The following is a 21703-nucleotide window of genomic DNA, read 5'->3' as shown; positions in this document are numbered from 1 at the left end:
AGAAGCAGCCAAGTTCTTGCTATGGACCAACAAAGGAGCAGCCAAGGACCAATCAAGGACAACCCAAGGACCAATCAAGGAGCAGCCAAGGGAAGATTAAGGACCAACCAAGGAAAACCTACGGCCCAGCCAAGAATCATCCAAGGTAAAGCAAGGACCAACCATAGACAAACCAAGGACCAGCCAATGAACAACAAAGGACCAGCCAAGACCAGCCAAGGACCAAACAAGGATCAATCAAGGAGCAGCCAAAGACCAATCAAGAAGCAGCCAAGTTCTTTCTATGGACCAACCAAGGACCAGCCATGGACCAACCTAGGATGAATCAAGGAGCACCCAAAGACCAATCAATGAGCAGCTAAGTGCTTGCTAAGGACCAACCATGGACCCGCCAAATACCAACCAAGGAAAAGCCTAGGTACAGCCATGGAATAGCCAAACAGCAGCCAAGGACCATCCACGACCAGCCATGCACCAGCCAAGGAAGAGCCAGGGACAAACCAAGGACCAACCAGGGACCAAAAAAGGTCCAACAAACAACCAGCCCCCAAGGACCAATCAAGGAGCAGCCAAGGGGAAGCTAAGGACCAACCAAGGAAAAACCAAGGTTGGGCCAAGGACCATCCAAGGAATATCAAGGGCCAGCATTGGACTACCTATGGACAAATCAAAGATCAACCAAGGACCAATAAAAGACCAACCAACGAAAGTGGGGACCAATCAAGGACCAATAAAGGAGCAGCCAAGGACCAATTAAGGACAGCCAGGGACGAATTAGGGAGCAGCCAAGGGCAAGCTTAGGACCAACCAAGGAAAAACCAAGGACCAGCCAACGACCATCCAAGGAAAATCAAGGGCCAGCAATGGACTACTCATGGACCAGCCATGCACCAGCCAGGGACCAACCAAGGAAAGTTGGGACCAACCAAGGGCCAATCAAGGAGCAGCCAAGGACAAACAAAGGACCAGCCAAGAACCAACCAAGGAGCCGTCAAGGACCAACCAACGGCCAGCCAAATACCACCTAGAGGAAAGCCTAGGACTAGCCAAGGAACATCCAAGGACCAACCATGCACCAACAAAGGAGCAACCAAGGACCAGCCAAGGACCATCCAAGGTAAAGCAAGGACCAGCCATGGACTACCCATGGACCAACCAAGGACCAGCCAAGCACCAGCCATGGACCAACCAAGGATCAATCAAGGAGCAACCAAGGACCAATCAAGGAGCACGCAAGGACCAATCAAGGAGCATGCAAGGACCAATCAAGGAGCATGCAAGGACCAATCAAGGAGCAGCCAAGGACCAATCAAGGAGCAGCGGGGGTCCAGCCAAGGATCAACCAAGGACTAGTCAATGACCAGCGAAGGATCAACCAAGGACCAACCAAAGACCAATCGAGGAGCAGCCAAGGGCCAACAAAGGACCCGCCATGGACTATTCAAGGAAAGGCCAAGGACCAACAAAGGACCAGCTTAGGATCAAACAAGGATCAACCTAGGACCAGCGATGGACTAATCAAGGACTAGTCATAAACTATTCAAGGAAAGGCCAAGGACCAATCAATGACCAACCAAGGACCAACAAAGGACCAGCTTAGGATCAAACAAGGATCAACCAAGGACCAGCGATGGACTAACCAAGGACTAGTCAAGGACCAGCAAAGGATCAACCAAGGACCAACCAAAGACCAATCGAGGAGCAGCCATGGACCAACCAAGGACCCACCATGGACTAGCAAAGGACAAACCAAGGACCAGTCATATACTGTTCAAGTAAAGGCCAAGGACCAGCTTAGGATCAAACAAGGATCAACCAAGGATCAGCGATGGACTAACCAAGGACCGAGCAAGGACTAGTCAGGGACCAGCGAAGGATCAACCAATGACCAACCAAAGACCAATCGAGGAGCACAGCCAAGGGCAAACCAAGGAGAGGCCATGGACCAACCAAGGATCAGTCATAGACTAGCCAAGGACCAGCCAAGGAACAACCAATGAACAACCAATTAACAACCAAGGACCAGCCAAGGTTCAACCAAGGACCAACCATGGATCAGCCAAGGACCAGCCAAGAATCAACCAAGAATAAACCAAGGACCAACCATGGATCAGCCAAGAACCAACCAAGGACCAGCCAAGTATCAACCAAGGACCAACCAATGACCAGCCATGGACCAGCCAAGGACCAATCAAGGGACAGCCATGGAGCAACCAAGAACAAGCGATGGACTAGCCAAGGACCAACCAAGGACCAGCCATGGACTAAAATGTGCTGTCTTAAAGTAAGAAAAAGCAAATAGGATGATTGATTATTAATTTCATGTATGAGTCAAGTAATGCAGCCACATTCTTAAAATGAAAAAGCATTTCTGGAAATGCTTTTTCATTTTCAATTTTACATTTCAAATTCAATTTTGGTACATATTTGCTGGGGTAGATTTTGAAAAATAAATCTCAAATTTATAGGGGGACATAGGGACCCCCATTTCATCGTTCTGCTCTCTCTGCTTTTCCTCAGAGCAGCTTTGCCTCGTCTGTTCCTGTTTGGCTGTGGCGCCATCCTGGAGAGAAACATCAGCTGTGCTGCTGCCATCATCCCCTTTGTTTAAAGATGCTTGATCTCAGCCTGTTTTTTAGTGTAGTCCTGTTTCTCTGACTGTGACTAACTGGATGTGCTCTCTTCATCCTCTGACATGGGAGCTGGCTCAGAGCTCGTCTGCCTGGCTGTGTGTTTCCTGGATGGGGCCGCCTTTTACAGCTGCTTTTTGTGTCTCTGCTTCTGTCTCCTTGAACCCCAGTCGGCCTCGGCAGATGGCCGCTCACACTGAGCCTGGTTCTGCTGGAGGTTTCTTCCTTTAAAAGGGAGTTTTTCCTCTCCACTGTCGCTACAAGCATGCTTAGTGTGAGGGATTGTATTTGAGTCAATGAGTCGATGCAATCAACTGGTTTTTCTTAGATAGAAAACTTTGAATCAATTTGACTGGATGATCTGGTTGAACTGTAAAGTGCCTTGAGATGACATGTGATGTGAATCTGGCGCTATAGAAATAAACTGAATTGAAATTGAACTGAAATGTCTTTTTCTTTTCCATTTTAATTAAGTAAAAGGATGAGCAGTCTTGAAGAAGAAAATTAAAATGCAAACATTTATTACTAACTGCATTTATGAGTCAAACAATGCAGCCACATTCTTAAAAAGAAAAAGCATTTCTGAAAATGCCTTTTTATTTGAAATATGGTAACAATTTGCTTCCATATAGATTATCCCAAGTCTTTGTTCATGCCCAGCAATTATTGGTTGGAGGCTGTCTGTTTGGACGTGTACAAACTAAAGTTAAAAGTTTTATTCACTGGACATTCAGGATTTAACTAAATCAAACAGAGGCTGGATGTGAAAAATGCTGGGCCTAAGATGGAATGCAAAAGGGACAGAAAAGAAGGCTGTGCTTGCTGCATAGTCCTATAGATACATTCTTCTTCCTCTCAGATGTAAACCCAGCAGCATGGCGGGGGTGCAATGAGTGAAATGGAGTTCTTTCTGTCAAACTGACAGACCGTAGTAGCCACGTTTGCTCAGCCATGTCTTTGTCCAAATACGTCTTCGCCTTTTCTTTTTAGGGCTTTCAGCACAAAATTGCCCAAATTACCAAGGCAGCACGTTTCATTCTAGTGAGCTTCATATTCCTCTTCTACTGGTTTGGCCTCCGTATAGACGAGTGCGAATAGCGCCTTCTCACTGCAGAGCTGAGCCCCACCTGGTTTTTAGACGTACAGTGTGAGCAGGTAGATTGCATCAAAGGGTCGGGTCATACGGTCTGAGAACAAAAATTGTGAGCTATGAACTTTTAAACCCTGTGGTTTTGTCGTAAAGTTTGAGCTGCAGCTACATGCAACGATTGAAAATATCATACAGTGTACCGGCTTTAAAGATGACAGTCAAATCAAGGCAACCCAGAGCTGAATCCTCATTGGCAGACCACACAGGGTTTGTTTCTGTCCTGGGCTTTAAAGCCAGCTTAAAACACCTCCTGATTATCAGATTGTAAAGATTGCAGGTTAGTAGAGAGAAGCCAGTCGGTGTGTAACACAGCGCTCAGAGAGGCAAGCCTGGGTTTCTACTGGCCAACAGGTAATTCAGCCGTTTTGACCATAATGTTGATGTCAAAAGGAGAGAAAATGTACAGAACCTTCAAGTAGACAATCTGAGGAGTATGTTATTGTGATGAAGCCTCCACTGACAGGTGATGCTTCTGCTGACTGCCCCTTGTTGATCTACCTGAACCACTCCCCTCTGAAGACACATCCCTCCGGCAGAGCTTTTAAAAGACAGACTTCAACTTCCTGTTGCCAGCAGCACGCAGCTGCTAAAGGCTTAAGTGCAATGCACTTCCCAGCTGAAGGCTATGCTAAGTAGCAACCAAATCCCTCCAGAGAAGTCTGTGGTTACTGGAACAAGCCAGACTACCTGTCCTGCGATTCAGAAAGACCTGATCGCAGTATTTCCTCCTTCCTGCAATTACAACCGAGTTGAGTGCAGTTTTTCCTGAACCTGCATTCTGCAACAGACAGAAGAGAGTTAATCCAGCTCTGCTAACCTGAATCTAACCCCGAACAGCGGGCCCTGATTGCTGTTCTCTTTGTTTCAGCTGGACCCGTCAGAACGGGTCTAACCGAGTCATTATTTATTTCCACCAATAAACCAAATGAAACTGCACTGTTTTGGCTCCAGTTAACATCTCTGCATCAGGGTTTATTCACATTCACCTGCTGCTATTTAAAGGACACATTCAGTGCATTAAACCTTAAAGCTCTAACATTCCTCAGAGACTTTAAACAGACTTTTAAACCCCTCTTTCCCTTTCATTTGTTTATTTGGTATTTTCAGTAGTGTTTAATGTCTGCTCAGTTATTAGAGATAATAATACTGTGTAAATATTAGCTAATAAAAGTATTACTGTATTTTTAACCCGTGGTCTTTTGTGTTTATTTTACGTAGTGAACGATTTATAATGCTCCATTCACTCTTCCTTTAGTAGCATCTGAACAAAAAGACACATTTCTTTGGTTTGTGATAACAACTCTGCTGAAAGCCTTATTCTAAATTATTAAATTGGTGAAAGAAAACATCATTTTTAACAGCCGGAGTCTGAAGACATGCCTGTAATTTATGTAATGGGACATCAAAGAGGTTTCTAGAAATTCCTTCTTTCATCTGAGGAATATTGCAAAAATGAGAAATCTCCAGTTCAGGGGTGATGCTGAGAAACTAGTCCAAGCATTTGTTACTTCAAGGCTGGACTATTGTAATTCTTTACTATCAGGAAGTCCACAAACTGTAGTTAAAAGCCTTCAGCTGATCCAAAATGCTGCAGCCAGAGTTCTGATGAAAATGAAAAAGAGAGATCATATCTCTCCTATCCTGGCTTCTCTTCATTGGCTTCCTGTTAAATCCAGAATAGAATTTAAAATCCTCCTTCTCACATACACTCACCGGCCACTTTATTAGGTACCCCATGCTAGTAACGGGTTGGACCCCCTTTTGCCTTCAGAACTGCCTCAATTCTTTGTGGCATAGATTCAACAAGGTGCTGGAAGCATTCCTCAGGGAGTTTGGTCCATATCGACAGGATGACATCACACAGCTGCCGCAGATTTGTCGGCTGCACATCCATGATGCAAATCTCCCGTTCCACCACATCCCAAAGATGCTCTATTGGATTGAGATCTGGTGACTGTGGAGGCCATTTCAGTACAGTGAACTCATTGTCATGTGCAAGAAACCAGTCTGAGATGATTCCAGCTTTATGACATGGCGCATTATCCTGCTGAAAGTAGCCATCAGAAGTTGGGTACATTGTGGTCATAAAGGGATGGACATGGTCAGCAACAATACTCAGGTAGGCTGTGGCGTTGCAACAATGCTCAATTGGTACCAAGGGTCCCAAAGAGTGCCAAGAAAATATTCCCCACACCATGACACCACCACCACCAGCCTGAACCGTTGATACAAGGCAGGATGGATCCATGCTTTCATGTTGTAGACGCCAAATTCTGACCCTACCATCCGAATGTTGTAGCAGAAATCGAGACTCATCAGACCAGGCAACGTTTTTCCAATATTCTATTGTCCAATTTCGATGAGCTTGTGCAAATTGTAGCCTCAGTTTCCTGTTCTTAGCTGAAAGGAGTGGCACCCGGTGTGGTCTTCTGCTGCTGTAGCCCATCTGCCTCAAAGTTCCACGTACTGTGCGTTCAGAGATGCTCTTCTGCCCACCTTGGTTGTAACGGGTGGTTATTTGAGTCACTGTTGCCCTTCTATCAGCTCGAACCAGTCTGGCCATTCTCCTCTGACCTCTGGCATCAACAAGGCATTTCCACCCACAGAACTGCAGCTCACTGGATGATTTTCTTTTTCGGACCATTCTCTGTAAACCCTAGAGATGGTTGTGCGTGAACATCCCAATAGCTCAGCAGTTTCTGAAATACTCAGACCAGCCCTTCTGGCACCAACAATCATGCCACGTTCAAAGTCACTCAAATCACCTTTCTTCCCCATACTGATGCTCGCTTTGAACTGCAGGAGATTGTCTTGACCATGTCTACATGCCTAAATGCACTGAGTTGCTGCCATGTGATTGGCTGCTTAGAAATTAAGTGTTAATGAGCAGTTGGACAGGTGTACCTAATAAAGTGGCCGGTGAGTGTATAAAGCCTTAAATGGCCAAGCTCCATCTGATATCAGAGATCTGATTGTTCCTTATGTTCCTAACAGAGCACTTCGCTCTCAATCTGCAGGTTTACTAGTGGTTCCTAGAATTTCTAAAAATAGAATGGGAGGCAGATCTTTTAGTTATCAGGCTCCTCCCCTGTGGAACCAACTACCAGTTTTAGTCCATGAGGCAGACACCCTGTCTACTTTAAGGCTAGGCTTAAAACTTTCCTTTTTGATAAAGCTTATAGTTAGAGGGGCTCAGGTTATCCTGAGCTATCTCTATAGGTATGCCTCTATAGGCTGTGACTTCATCTTGGAGAGAAATATCAGCTGTGCTGCTGCCATCAACACCCGTGTTTATAGATGCTGGAGATAGGCCTATTTTTCAGTGTAGTCCTGTTTCTGTGACTAACTGGATGTGCTCTCTTCATCCTCTGACATGGGAGCTGGCTCGGAGCTCGTCTGCCTGGCTGTGTGTTTCCTGGATGGGGCCGCCTTTTACAGCTGCTTTTTGTATCTATGCTTCTTTTTCTATGTCTGCTTCTGTCTCCTTGAACCCCAGTCGGCCTCAGCAGATGGCCGCTCACACTGAGCCTGGTTCTGCTGGAGGTTTCTTCCTGTTCAAAGGACGTTTTTCCTCTCCACTGTCGCTACAAGCATGCTTAATGTGAGGGATTGCTGAAGAGTCAATGAGTTGATGCAATCAACTGGTTTTCCTTAGATAGAAAACTTTGAATCAATCTGACTGGATGATCTGGTTGAACTGTAAAGTGCCTTGAGATGACATGTGTTGTGAATTTGGCGCTATTGAAATAAACTGAATTGAAATTGAATTGAAAAGCCTGGTCAGTAAGTAAATCACAGTCATAATCATTCAACTGATAATTAATTAGTTTTGCTTTTTTAATTGAATGACTGTTAAGACCACCCAGGCCACAACATATTTGAGGACACGAGACAAACATGAGGTTCAAAAGAATTATTTTATTGTTAATCTCTGGAACTTCTTTTTAGATCAGGTGTTTTGTTTTTCTGCAAAGAGACAAAAAAACAGAGAGTCGGATTTGTTCCCCAGTTTCCCGTGTCCAAAAAAAAAACTCTAAGAAAGAAAAAAGTAAAAAAGTATGAACAGAAAGTTGGACCTGGTGAGCCAATCCAGAGAGAGAGAGACTAACAGGTGGAAACCCAGCCTACTTATAGCTGGACCAATATCCCATAAATTAACGTAATCGATTTACAAAAGAAAAAAGAATTATCAAGACCCTTAAAAAAAAGTGATTCAACTAAGGTCTATGCAACACTAGAAGGAAAAATAAATAAATAATTAATGTGCCCGACACACATAATAATGACCTATTAATTAACTACAACTTACAGTTCTAGTTATTTAATATATTTATATCTAATAACACCTGCACCAGAACAAGATGTGAAAGGAATCTTTTAACACCAGCAGCTTTTTTTAATCAGAAGTTTTCTTTATTCATCAACAGGTCTTGTGAGGATTGTGTTGATCTGCTGGGTGATTCTTTGTCCCCTCAGGCCTGTCAGGAACATCTGAGGTTTGGGGACGCTGCTCCCACTGTCCCTCTTGCTTTGGCAGGCTGCGTCCTTGGGCAGCCAGGTCTGACTAGCATTGTCCCGTCTCATGTGGCTCATATCCGTCTGCACTGAGTGAGTTGCTGTCCTCCGAAGATTAGCCTGAGATATAAAGAGCACAAAACAGCTTTGTTAGAACAAAAGAAGATGAATTGGTGCAGGGGTGGAGCTAGATGGGGGGTCCAGGGGTGGCCATGACCACCCTTAGCCAATCACTGTCCACTTTGACCACCCTCAGCCAATCATTGGCCACCCCTGTGCCCCCCCTACCATATTGCCTTCGAATACAGATGGTGGCAGTAGTAATACGCTAACGTTGAATATTCTAACTTATTTAACATTTCCATTTTTCTTATGTTAACAGTTACATGACAACAAACACTGTGATTAATTATGGAGATCAATATAATAACATTAAAGAGGATAAATACAGAATTCATGCTCTTTTCAGAACTAGATTTTGTGTTTTATGGGGTAAAGGGAAAATTATGCATCTCTGCAAGTCATCTAAGAGCCTCCATTGAAATCAGACACAAATAACTACTTTAATAATAGTAATCAATTTAATGTAGATATTAGTACATGTAAATATAATTTTATGCAGAACCACTATTGATAAAAGCAGGTAATTAATGACAATGAATTAGATTTTGCCCAAGAACTCAAACCTGAAAGAATTTTGTCCACTAGGCCACCCTTATTGATATTTTCTGGCTCCGCCTCTGATTTATGCTAACAGCTTGAGACATGATGCAGCACAGAAAATCAGTTTGGATGTAAATCCACAGCTTTAATACAGTCCCACTTATAGAGACTGATGGTCCCAGCCTGGTGCTGTTCCAAAGCCACACACAATAACATTGTGTCGGTCTGACCCGCCCCACCAGTTTAATGGCTTTTCGTCTCAGCTCCCACTCATTCCACTCATATGACTTGTCAATGTAGGAATCCACTGGGTGGGTGTCAGTTTGAATGCCGGCGTCCTGCTTGGTGATGGGAATGGTGGATAAAACCTCCTCTGGGTCTGTCTGCAAAAGCATAGAGGAAGATTTACGGCTAGCGGGTAAAAAAAGTATCAGATCACGCACAGCAGAACTTAAAGCAACAGAGAAACTGAACAGAAGGATGGAGGAATGTTACTGAGAGAAAAAGACCAACCTCAGGCTGTGGATGTGTGCAGAGAGGCTGCTGATGGAGTCTGAGAAGCTGGAAGAGTTCTGGGAAACTTTTGGATTTTTCTACCACCTCTGAAATGAAGGCCTCAGGAGACGAGGCGAACATCAAAGCCGCCTCTTTAGAGCTAAACGCGTAGAACCTCTCTTTGTGCTTTAGAATTCCAATACATGGGTTACCTGTAAAAAAGCAGATGGCCACTCACACTGAGCCTGGTTCTGCTGGAGGTTTCTTCCTGTTCAAAGGGAGTTTTTCCTCTCCACTGTCGCTACAAGCATGCTTAGTGTGAGGGATTGTATTTAAGTCAATGAGTCGATGCAATCAGCTGGTTTTCCTTAGATAGAAAACTTTGAATCAATCTGACTGGATGATCTGGTGAACTGTAAAGTGCTTTGAGATGACATGCTGTGAATTGGTGCTATAGAAATAAACTGAATAGAATTCAATTGAATTGAGACTTCACTTTATAAAAAAGGTAGAATATCTTCTATTGCGTCACATTTATTTCAAAACGCCCGCAAGCAAAATAAGCATACTTTGACTGATGTTTACCACTTGCCCCATGAACCACGGAGAAGCCTCCACCACTGTCCCGAACTACAGCCGTCGTCTTTCCTTATGGATGACGAGCTGTCAGTCAAAGGTTTCATGATACTACTTCCAGAGTTATCGTGTCTGCAAGGTCCAATCAGGAGGAGGCTTACAGAGGAGGTTTTTCTCCACCCACCCTGTCAAAACACATTCTCCTTTGCGCTGGGAGAAAATCAGTCCGAGGGCAGAGACACTTTCGAGAACACAAACATCCTTGAGCGTGGCCACTGGATAGAAAATCATGGTTGTGGTGAGATCCTAAGCTCGATCTCGAGCGCCTGGGAGGACATGGCACACAAAGAGGGATATTTTCTCCTCTCGAAGCGGCAGTTTCTCGCGCATGTATGATTTTGTTGTGCGATGGTAGATAGAATATGCACAGAAATGGTTTAACATACATCCAAGTGTGTTTATTTTGCTGGTGGGCGTTTGGGCGTTTTGAAATGAATGTGACGCCATAATCTTACCCTTTATTCTTTCATGTGATATATTAATATAATCTAAACTCTATCATGTTTTAAAGGGATAAATATCTCAGGTGTTTCAGGGGAGCCACTACCTGGGAGTAGGAGACCATCTCTCTTCACAAGCATGTAAGCACAGAATCCATTATACTGGAGCGGCAGCCCAGTGAAGCTGTCAGCTGTGTGAGGGAGGAGCCATTCCTGTGACTTCAGTAGGTCCGGATCAATCTGTTCATCTGGAGGGGAAATCAAACAACAGAATCCTGAACCATCAAATCATCTCAGTCCAGGTTCCTTTTCATAGCCTGTAGAGGACGCTTGATGAGTAAGCTTCATCAGGAACCTGCAGAGCTGTGTGTGTGGGTGACATCAGCCATACCCGAGGATGCTGCTATCCTCTGGTTATCTGTCTTCACTTCTGCTGCTTCCAGCAGGCTCTCCAGACATGCTTCTGAAAACATCTTAGCCTGAGAGACCAGGAAGGGCTTCAGACTGACTGCGATCTTATTCAGATTGTTCAGCAGTTGGGCCTCATCCTGAAGCTCCAACCACAGTTTTGATACAGATTTGAACAAAGGCTGAAAGAAAATAAAGTTGAAAATGAAATAGAAAAATTAACTTTAGAAACAGTTTCAACAGTAGAATGGAAGGTATATAATTTATAATAAGAGAAAGGAAAGATCCCTTATGGCCCATTCCATAGGGATGTTTGTCCTCTGCCTTTAAGCCTTTAGAGCACTGATCCAGTATCATTTGGTACTGGGCTGCACAAAAAGAATAAATAACTTCTATTTTATCTATTTTCCGAGTCCAAATGGTGTTTCATTTTGATTGTTACGTCTATCTTTACGTGATGTGATACCTTTCGCTGTAACTCCATCATCTCGTTGCAGCTAGAGCTGCACTGCTATTGTTAGTAGTTAGCAGGCTGTCTCCATGCACTTTGTATTAGTGGTCTTATTTTTAAGGCATGTTTAACATTTCCATAGAAACCAGAGAAAACTACAGCTACAGACCGGCCTTAAAAATATCTCACATAAAACCGGTCCATTGTGCAAAAAAGGTCAGGGGCCACTGACTGAAAGAGAAGCGTAGTACAGGCCTAAATCCAAAGCATTATCGCGATACGATGTTAAATTGATTTGCTTGGATTAAGATACGATGATATCCAGAATCACAAAGTTCAACTCAAGTCACAAGTCTGTGATCCATATATTATCAGCCCATCCAACACAATTATTTATATTCATAGCAACTCAAGAGAAAACTTCTCAAGTATAATTTGACAAGTTTATTTCCGAGCTCTAAAAGACATTTAAAGCAGAAAGATGTATTATAAAAATAACAATAATAATTACAATAATTAACCTGTTATGCGGTGCCAAAATAAAGCCGTATATCAAAGGTGAAGATGCGGATCAGAGTTTCATTTTGTATGAATGTTTTTGGGTTGATAATCATATAATTTATTACAGAGTACAGTGCACTAAACACAGAGAGAAGAGGCTGGCAGAGACATGAACTATACAGCCTGGTCAGCCAGAACTTACAAAAACAGTTGAACATGGCAGCGGCTCATTGTCCTGCACAAGTTCTTTCAGCTGCTTTAACAAAGAAGAAAGCTTTGCCTGATGACTCTCCATATTACTGACACATATGGCCGCATCAGCCTGGCAATAAAAAGAAAACACATTCTTATTTAGAAACAATACATTTTACTGTAGAACAATTAACAGTTTTTAGGTCATGTAGTCAGTATTTATTTCTAGTATAACTAATGGAAATTTCTTCTGTTAAGCAGCATAACAGGCTTAATTTAGAAGGCAATTGTTCAGTTGAAGACGTTTCTGTTGGCTTGTGACAGAACAATCTGTGGTTTGAGGGCTGCTGTAATTAAGGAGCATGGAGGTCTATCCCCCTAAGCATTTTACAAGTTAGATGCAAATCATATAGCCATCCCTCATTTCTCTGGATTGTTGGAATATTTTTTTGTGCATGGGCTATGCCTTTCAATAGGTATGCCATCCAATAGGCTGTGCCTTTATTGGAAGGCATAGCCATTTGGAAGGCACATCCAATATGAAGGCACAGCGCATTGGAAGGGACAGCCCATCGAAAGGGACAGCCCATCAGAAGGGACAGCCCATTGGAAGGGGAAGCCCATCGGAAGGGACAGCGCATCGGAAGGGGAAGCCCATTGGAAGGGACAGCGCATCGGAAGGGGAAGCCCATCGGAAGGGACAGCCCATCGGAAGGGACAGCCCATCGGAAGGAACAGCGCATCGGAAGGGACAGCCCATCGGAAGGAACAGCCCATCGGAAGGGACAGCCCATCGGAAGGAACAGCCCATCGGAAGGGACAGCCCATCGGAAGGAACAGCCCATCGGAAGGGACAGCCCATCGGAAGGAACAGCGCATCGGAAGGGACAGCCCATCGGAAGGGACAGCGCATCGGAAGGGACAGCCCATCGGAAGAACCAGCGCATCGGAAGGGACAGCCCATCGGAAGGAACAGCGCATCGGAAGGGACAGCCCATCGGAAGGGACAGCCCATCGGAAGGGGAAGCCCATCGGAAGGGACAGCGCATCGGAAGGGGAAGCCCATCGGAAGGGACAGCGCATCGGAAGGGACAGCCCATCGGAAGGGACAGCGCATAGGAAGGGACAGCCCATCGGAAGGGACAGCGCATAGGAAGGGACAGCCCATCGGAAGGGACAGCCCATTGGAAGGGGAAGCCCATCGGAAGGGACAGCCCATTGGAAGGGGAAGCCCATTGGAAGGGACAGCGCATCGGAAGGGGAAGCCCATCGGAAGGGACAGCGCATCGGAAGGGGAAGCCCATCGGAAGGGACAGCGCATCGGAAGGGACAGCGCATCGGAAGGGGAAGCCCATTGGAAGGGACAGCCCATCGGAAGGGACAGCGCATCGGAAGGGACAGTCCATCGGAAGGGGAAGCCCATCAGAAGGGACAGCGCATTGGAAGGGACAGCCCATCGAAAGCGACAACCCATCGGAAGGGACAACGTATCGGAAGGGACAGCCCATCGGAAGGGACAGCGCATCGGAAGGGGAAGCCCATTGGAAGGGACAGCGCATTGGAAGGGGAAGCCCATCGGAAGGGACAGCGCATCGGAAGGGGAAGCCCATCGGAAGGGACAGCGCATCGGAAGGGGCAGCGCATCGGAAGGGACAGCCCATCGGAAGGGACAGCGCATCGGAAGGGACAGCGCATTGGAAGGGGAAGCCCATCGGAAGGGACAGCGCATCGGAAGGGACAGCGCATCGGAAGGGACAGCGCATCGGAAGGGGCAGCGCATCGGAAGGGACAGCCCATCGGAAGGGGAAGCCCATCAGAAGGGACAGCGCATTGGAAGGGACAGCCCATCGAAAGCGACAACCCATCGGAAGGGACAACGTATCGGAAGGGACAGCCCATCGGAAGGGGAAGCCCATCAGAAGGGACAGCGCATTGGAAGGGACAGCCCATCGAAAGCGACAACCCATCGGAAGGGACAACGTATCGGAAGGGACAGCCCATCGGAAGGGACAGCCCATCGGAAGGGGAAGCCCATCGGAAGGGACAGCGCATTGGAAGGGACAGCCCATCGAAAGGGACAACCCATCGGAAGGGGCAACGTATCGAAAGGGACAGCCCATCGGAAGGGACAGCTCATCGGAAGGTAAAATGGAATTGAACAATTCAGATTAGCTAGCCGAATATACAGGTAGAGCGTAGCCGACTGGTGTAATGTACATTGGTTAAATAAATTTCTTTTGAAAAAAAATCCTGTCCGGCGTGCGGGTAACGTCATACATGCACTGCTTTGTTTTTAAAAGATATAAATATAAAAAATATAACCTTGGATGTCTGGGGTACAGTGATTGGCCTACATGTTCTGAATGCTGGCGTACCATAAAGAATAAATTATGAACAGTTTAGTTTGTGCCTTCAAGTCGTTGCCCATAGGAAGACGTTACCGTGATCTTCAGAACGGCTCCAAATGACACAAAACTCATATGGGTGAGTAGAACATGATGTAATAACATAAAATCAAGGGCTCAATGTAAAAAAAAAAAAAAAATTCCCCTTTAAGGATATCAAATGTACTTTGGCCTCTATGCCATTGACTAGTCCTGGATGGGCAGAATGGTGACATTTGTTGAGAAGGCAAATCTATCCTCATTCAGCTTAACGGGATAAAACTGAACTTTTTCCTATCCTGTCATTACAAACTCCCTCTAGTTTCTAGGTGGGCTTTCTCTATCGTATAGTTTTGTTTTTTTCACAAATGAGACTATCATTTGTCATTAACATCGTAGTTTTCGTTTTTAAATGTGAGGAAAAACATGTTCAAAAGTTATTGACCGCCTTGTCTCACCAGTAAGATCTTGAGGAAAACTTCATGCTGCCTGACATTGTAGAGAGCCTGTTTGAGTTGGGTGACATCAAGCACCCCCGGGTGGGTGTCAGGATTTGTTAACTTCTCCAGCAGAGCTGTGTACCTCCATACCAAACTCTGTGTGGTGCTCAGTTCATTTCTGATGCTTTCATCACGGATTTGAAGTCCTTCTTTAAGAACTGCTGGCACTGCAAAGACAGTTAAACCTTGAAATAAGATAAAACTACAATAGAAAACAGTTTAACTGCTCTCAGAGGTTCATCTGTGTACCATGACTCTTCTAATCTCAACTATTATGTTGTCAGAAGTAAATGGATCCCATTTATGTAATTCTATTTTCAAAAAATAAATTGGATATCACCATCAGATACGTGGATTATGTTACCCTGCAGTTGGCAAGAAATGTTCTGATCAAACAAAATAGCTAAGCTGGCAATCATGCAGAGATCCTTGCCATCCTGTCTTCGAGATGTTTAACCTTCCACTGCATTAGGAACAAGCATGCTTTGGGACAGTGTCTGTATTTCTCAAGACTGCTGAGTATTCATTAATGGGTATTATTAATGGATAAGGTCAAGAGAAGTCAGATATCTAATTTCTATTCAATTAAATTTATTTCTATAACGCCAATTCACAACACATGTCATCTCAAGGCACTTTACAGTTCACCAGATCATCATCAAGTTTTCTATCTAAGGAAAACCAGTGGATTGCATCGAATCATTGACTCTTCAGCAATCCCTCACACTAAGCATGCTTGTAGCGACAGTGGAGAGGAAAAACTCCCTTTTAACAGGAAGAATCCTCCAGCAGAACCAGGCTCAGTGTGAGCGGCCATCTGCTGAGGCCCACTGGGGTTCAAGGAGACAGAAGCAGACATAGAAAAAGAAGCATAGATACAAAAAGCAGCTGTAAAAGGCAGCCCCGTCCAGGAAACAGCCATGCAGACGAGCTCCGAGCCAGCTCCCATGTTAGAGGATGAAGAGAGCACATCCAGTTAGTCACATTTAGATGGTTAAACATAAATACGGCTCTCCGCATCATGGTCTACCATGGTGGTTGTTTTTCTTGCCACTTCTGCATAGTAAGACGCAGAATAGTGACCTTTGTCAGGAATTCATGTCAATCAGGTTGAATGCAACCTGGACGTAGCATTTAAAAAGATTGAATCTGTGTTGTTCAGACTGTCATGAAAAGATCAGATAAAGGTGGCAGATGGACTTCGGGTGACTTCAGGCTGCAGTGTGAACATAGCAAAAGTGTGGTGAACCTGCCTAACCAATGTAAATGTGCTTATGTGCACTCTGTCCTGCACCAGTTCAGTTTTGTAATCCAATAAGAACCTGATGGGATTTAAAGGGGAGCGTTTACACATACTTAATGTCTGGATGCCTAAAACCTCCTCGTCTTGCTTGCTGGCTTCAATGAAGAGTCGGATTCCCGTTACAATCATAGTGAGTTCTCTCAATTCCTGCTCCTTGTCTTTCTTCACCAGCACCAGGAAAGCTCCCAGCTCAGCCAGGGGTAAGACACTCTCCAGGGCAGCTGAAAGACAACAACAATCAGGCATCTATCATCACTGTTATCATCAGATTCCCTCAGAATAACAGCTTAACTAAAAGGTCTTTACCAAAGGTTTTTACTTTTGCTTGTGGATTTTACTGAAGGAAGCGATTGCTGTTAATCAGCGTCAGCTTTCTCAGGTTTGATTTTGGAAATAAAATATGTTGGCATTAGAGAAAGAAACTGAATAATAATTGAGCTTTATTGATCTCATATTGGAGAAATTCACTATGCATTTAACCCTTCCCTTTGGCGAGCAGTGGGCTGCTATTGAGGGGTAAAGGGTCTTGCTCAGGGACCCAGAGTGCAGGCTGTGGGGATCGGTGTTAGCTCGGTGTTAGCTATGTGTTAGCTCGGTGTTAACTAGGTGTTAGCTAAATGTTGGCTATGTGTTAGCTCTGTGTTAGCTATGTGTTAGCTCGGTGTTAACTAGGTGTTAGCTGGGTGTTGGCTATGTGTTAGCTCGATGTTAGCTATGCGTTAGCTCGGTGTTAACTAGGTGTTAGCTGGGTGTTAGCTATGTGTTAGCTCGATGTTATCTATGTGTTTGCACGATGTTAGCTATGTATTAGCTGGGTATTAGCTATGTGTTAGCTAGGTGTTAGCTATGTGTTAGCTGGGTGTTAGCTATGTGTTAGCTGGGTGTTAGCTCGGTGTTAGTTATGTATTAGCTGGGTGTTAGCTATGTGTTAGCTCGGTGTTAGCTATGTGTTAGCTCGGTGTTAGCTATGTGTTAGCTGTGTGTTAGCTATGTGTTAGCTGGGTGTTAGCTATGTGTTAGCTGGGTGTTAGCTATGTGTTAGCTGGGTGTTAGCTATGTATTAGCTGGGTGTTAGCTATGTGTTAGCTGGGTGTTAGCTCTGTGTTAGCTGGGTATTAGCTATGTGTTAGCTCGGTGTTTGCTGGGTGTTAGCTGGGTGTTAGCTATGTGTTAGCTCAGCAGTAGCTCACACTATGTACTGTAGAAACTACCAAACTGTTATCAAATAAAATCTATTCTACAGACTAACAGTAGAGTCTTGCTTTTTACAAACATGAGCAAGATGGTAGCATAAGGTCAAGCTGTTGCTGCATGTTAAGGGTGACATACTGACCGTTTGTTTCCAGAACACTGCCTAAATCTGTGGGCGAGCCTGTTCCAGATCGCAGCAGGATGTATGTGATGATTTGATGATACAAAGCGTGGAAATCTTCCCTGGATTTTGCTCTGATGTCTGTAATTCCTCTACTCAATCCACTTAGCTTGGAGTCCAGCAGCCGATGGATCTCAGCCAGAAATTCACCTGCAAGACAAGCAATCCTATTCAGGAGGAACTAAAAACATCAACACAGAGCTTCAACAGCCGATGAGCTTGAACATGTTTAATAAACGACTTACATTTACAAAAAGAAAGTCTGTCTTTTCTCTCTGATGTGTGCTAAACTACAAGTATAGATAAGAATATAAATGATAAAGATCCATCCATCCATTTTCCGTCACGCTTGTCCCAATTGGGGTCACGAGGGGTGCTGGTGTCTATCTCCAGCTGTCTATGGGTGAGAGGCGGGGTCCACCTTGGACAGGTTTCCAGTCCATCGCAGGGCAACACAGAGACAAACAGGACAAACAACTATTCACACACACTCACGCCTAAGGAGAATTTAGAGAAGCCAATTAACCTAACAGTCATGTTTTTGGACTGTGGGAGGAAGCTGGAGTACCCTGAGAGAACCCACGCATGCTCAGGGAGAACATACAAACTCCATGCAGGAAGACCCCAGGCACGGAATCAAACCCAGTACCTTCTTGCTCCCATGATAAAGATTGTTAGGATAATTATCACTGATGATGTGTGAGTTTATTACACCTTAACATCAGCTGCCTGTTGCTTGTTAGAACTGATGTTTTCAACAGTAGTTTATCTAATTAGGACAGTTCCTCATCCAGATATATACAGTAATAATCTTCATTCTTTCCGTGGCAAAGATGTGGGAATGGAATGAGAGCGGTGACCTTCAGCTAAGAACAAAGTGTAATATTGTGATAAGGCTGCAGCCATGGAAATCTGCATCTTTGTGTGATGCAGATTATTTGCAAACTTGTACACTGCAAAAAATCTAAATCTAGATTAAGTCATTTTTTTCTTAAAATAAGTGTATTTGTTCTTGAATTGAGGAGGTAAAAGAGACATTCTGCCAATGAAACAAGACAATTTACACTTAAAATAAGAAAACACAATTGCATTGTATTATTTCAAGTACATATTATCTTATTTTAAGAGTAAAATTACTCATTCCATTGGCAAACTTTCTCATTTACCTACTCAAATCAAGCGTGAATACACTTAATTTAAGAAATTTTTCACTTATTTCTAGATCGTTTTTGCAGTGTATGATGTAAAATGTGATGATGCGGCAGACTGAAGTTGTATAAAATGATTTTCTAACTGTGATTCACGTCCACTTCCTGAGATGTGAGCCCGGTTGGTAAGCAGCTGCCTTCTGTAACTCTAAGCAACTTCTCTGATCTGAGTAAGATTATAATTTCTATCAGAATCTGTTGTCATGTCTCCTGTTTATTTAATACATAAACATTATGAATTGTTATTTAAAGAGTTTGTCCTGAGTGATCTCTTCAGGAAAAAAACCTGGAGAGAGAAACCTTCAAGGTGTAGAGACACAGGCTAACTCAAGATCCATCAGGTAAACATTTAAGAAATAAGTCATGTTGATTACTCACATCTAGAGGTGTAGTTCATGTCAAAATAAAGTTGCATTTTGATTGTATCCAGACTTGGGCTGCAGTCCTCTGTAAGCTTATCCAGGCCGAGCTGAATGACAAAATATGGACAGAGAGAAAAGAAATGCTGAGAGATCATCATCAGACATGGCTGCTTTTAAATGATCAATGATCAAAGGGTTTCCAGACCACAAGATCCACTGTGCTCTGAAGTCCTCTGCTCTGCTTTAGACAGCTTTTTAAGTTAGTGAAGCTGTGATTTTTGTGTTATTTTTGTTTTTATGAGGGTCTAAGTATTTCTATAGTGGGCTAGGCCACTGCAAACTAAAACTGTAGTTTCTCAAGATTTTGTAGCTTATTCTGTGTTTTATATACAATAAATAAGGAAAATAGATTGCATTGAGATTTTAAGGAAATATCCAGATGTTTAATTTCTTTAATTAATAAATGACTTTTTATGACTTTAACAACACTTAATTTACACAATTCAGACAATAGAATCAATTATTGATGTAAAACAAGTGTTGGTTAAAAATCATTAAATGAGGAGCTTGTTAAATTGTAGTTGTCATCATCTGACACAGCACATAAAATGTTAAAACCCCACAGCTGAATAAAATCCTCCATGCTGTGTGTCTCTGTGGAAGTGAAACTCCAGCCTTATTCTGCCTTTAAACTTCCACAGAGCCAAGGCATCAAGGTGCTCTCCCTGCTGCAGTCTGTCTCTGCAGGACATTAAACGGCCATCTTTGCTTCACTGATTAAAACATTTTAATGTCGGGCCTTTGGCTTGTTTCTTCCATTCTGGCAAACAGCTCACATAAAAAGAGCGTTTGTAAAAAACATCCCAAAAAAGACTAAAAACACTAAATAAAGGCTAGAAATTGTCTTTAGTCTTGTGCATTCCATAAAAAGGTGAAACACATTTTCAGACAGACCGCAGAAATGACACTTGTTTAAAACAACCCGATTAATAACCGATATTAACCAGTTTGTGGTGATGGCAGCGTGTAAAATCCTCCATTGGAGATCAGTTGGTTTTTTAATTGGCTTATATAAAGTCCCCCATTAAGAGGCTTTTCTCTCTAGTTTTTCTCTCCAGATCCAATTAATAAATTAATAAATGAAAAGAAGAAAAAAGTTAATTTCAATTTGAACTATCAAAAAAAACAAACAGGCAACAGTTTTATATGTGAGAGCATAGTTAGGAATTAGAATCAAAAAGGAAAATTGTTCTGTTTGTTTAGTTAACCACAGATGGAGATGATGATAAATATCTTACCTGTTTGAGTCTCTGGATGTCATGTTGGGTCAGCCTCCTGTCCACATTGAAACAGTTTGTCGGATTCAACACCACAGATTTCACCTAAGCAGAAAAATAAGGAATAGAATCTGAAGTCCAGCTCATTTCTTCTATGAGAGAAACGTTTGGTTCCATTTTATTCTTTAGACTCTGATTACTCACCATGAAAGCCACCAGAGTTTCACTGAACGAATGTCCTCTTTTCAAACACTCCTCCAGTATCTCAGAAATGATGCTTTTAACCTCATTTTCTGCTTCAAACCGAGACATGTTTACTGTGTTTGGACCCGGCTGCTATGGTAACGGTGTGACATCATGCTGGCCACTAGAGGGGGCTATAGTTCTGTTACATTTAACGCTTTATATGGCACTCAGTGAAATAGTTTGAATAGTTTTATTGGAATCCAGGAAAAGACCTTATTACCTGTGTAATATTTAAAAAATATGGATATTTTGATGGCAGATATTAATGTCAGTGTAATAATAAGAAACACCAACTTGGCCGAATATTTTAAGAAACATAACAAAAGTGCTTCTAGAAGAAATTCATGAAAAACACACAGAGTGAAAGAAACACATTGTTTTTGGTCCAACATAACTTTAGAGGCATTAATGCTGATACTGGTACTTACAGTTTTTAGCTTATAAACCTAAATATAATTGTTAACTAAGCTTATTAACCGTTTAACTTTCAATGAGATTTTTACCTTTTTTTCTTGACTTGTTTACTTTTTTATTCTAACTTAATTTCCAGTAGGTAATATATTATTCAAGGGCTCATCAAATGCCAAAATAAGATGTACAGCGATGTATCTTTGCTGAATGACTGGATATAGATCTTGTGTAGACCTCACTGGGGGACGGGGGAGGGGGGGGGGGGGGGACTCCATTTGTTAGGGGGATGCAAGAGATCAAACACAGTAACTTGCTCTATAAAGGGTGGTTTTACAAATCACTCCAAAATGTCACTGCGCAAAAGTTACGGTTCTTTCCAAAGAACAAAAAACATGACCAGTAAAAATGTAGTCACCATGTGAATCCATACCTTTGATTTTTATTTAATCTACCATCCATCTGATAGTGAGTTTGGTGATTTTCTATTCTAATTATTTAACAGCTTAACACTTGTTATTAACAGACACACAATAAAAAAGCTGAGGCCTCTCTTCCTTTG

At 43.2% G+C, this 21703-nt stretch overlaps 1 protein-coding gene across 1 annotated transcript; it reads right to left on the bottom strand.

Moving 5' to 3' along the window:
- Positions 1 to 7815: 7815 nt before the first annotated feature.
- cfap206 (cilia and flagella associated protein 206) lies at positions 7816 to 20822 on the bottom strand. The gene is made up of 12 exons (XM_038270533.1): positions 20692 to 20822; positions 20509 to 20592; positions 19227 to 19317; positions 17602 to 17790; positions 16322 to 16489; positions 14924 to 15132; positions 12092 to 12211; positions 10921 to 11119; positions 10637 to 10777; positions 9472 to 9665; positions 9198 to 9341; positions 7816 to 8415 (listed from the first exon to the last, which is right to left on the bottom strand). The coding sequence occupies exons 1-12, from the start codon at positions 20797 to 20799 to the stop codon at positions 8194 to 8196; spliced, it is 1869 nt and encodes a 622-aa protein (XP_038126461.1). The 5' UTR covers positions 20800 to 20822; the 3' UTR covers positions 7816 to 8193.
- Positions 20823 to 21703: the final 881 nt, after the last annotated feature.

Source organism: Cyprinodon tularosa, unplaced genomic scaffold, assembly GCF_016077235.1.
Source record: "Cyprinodon tularosa strain WSP-4 unplaced genomic scaffold, ASM1607723v1 ctg764, whole genome shotgun sequence".
Classification (NCBI taxonomy): Eukaryota; Metazoa; Chordata; class Actinopteri; order Cyprinodontiformes; family Cyprinodontidae; genus Cyprinodon; species Cyprinodon tularosa.
This window is presented reverse-complemented; position numbering and strand designations above follow the sequence as displayed.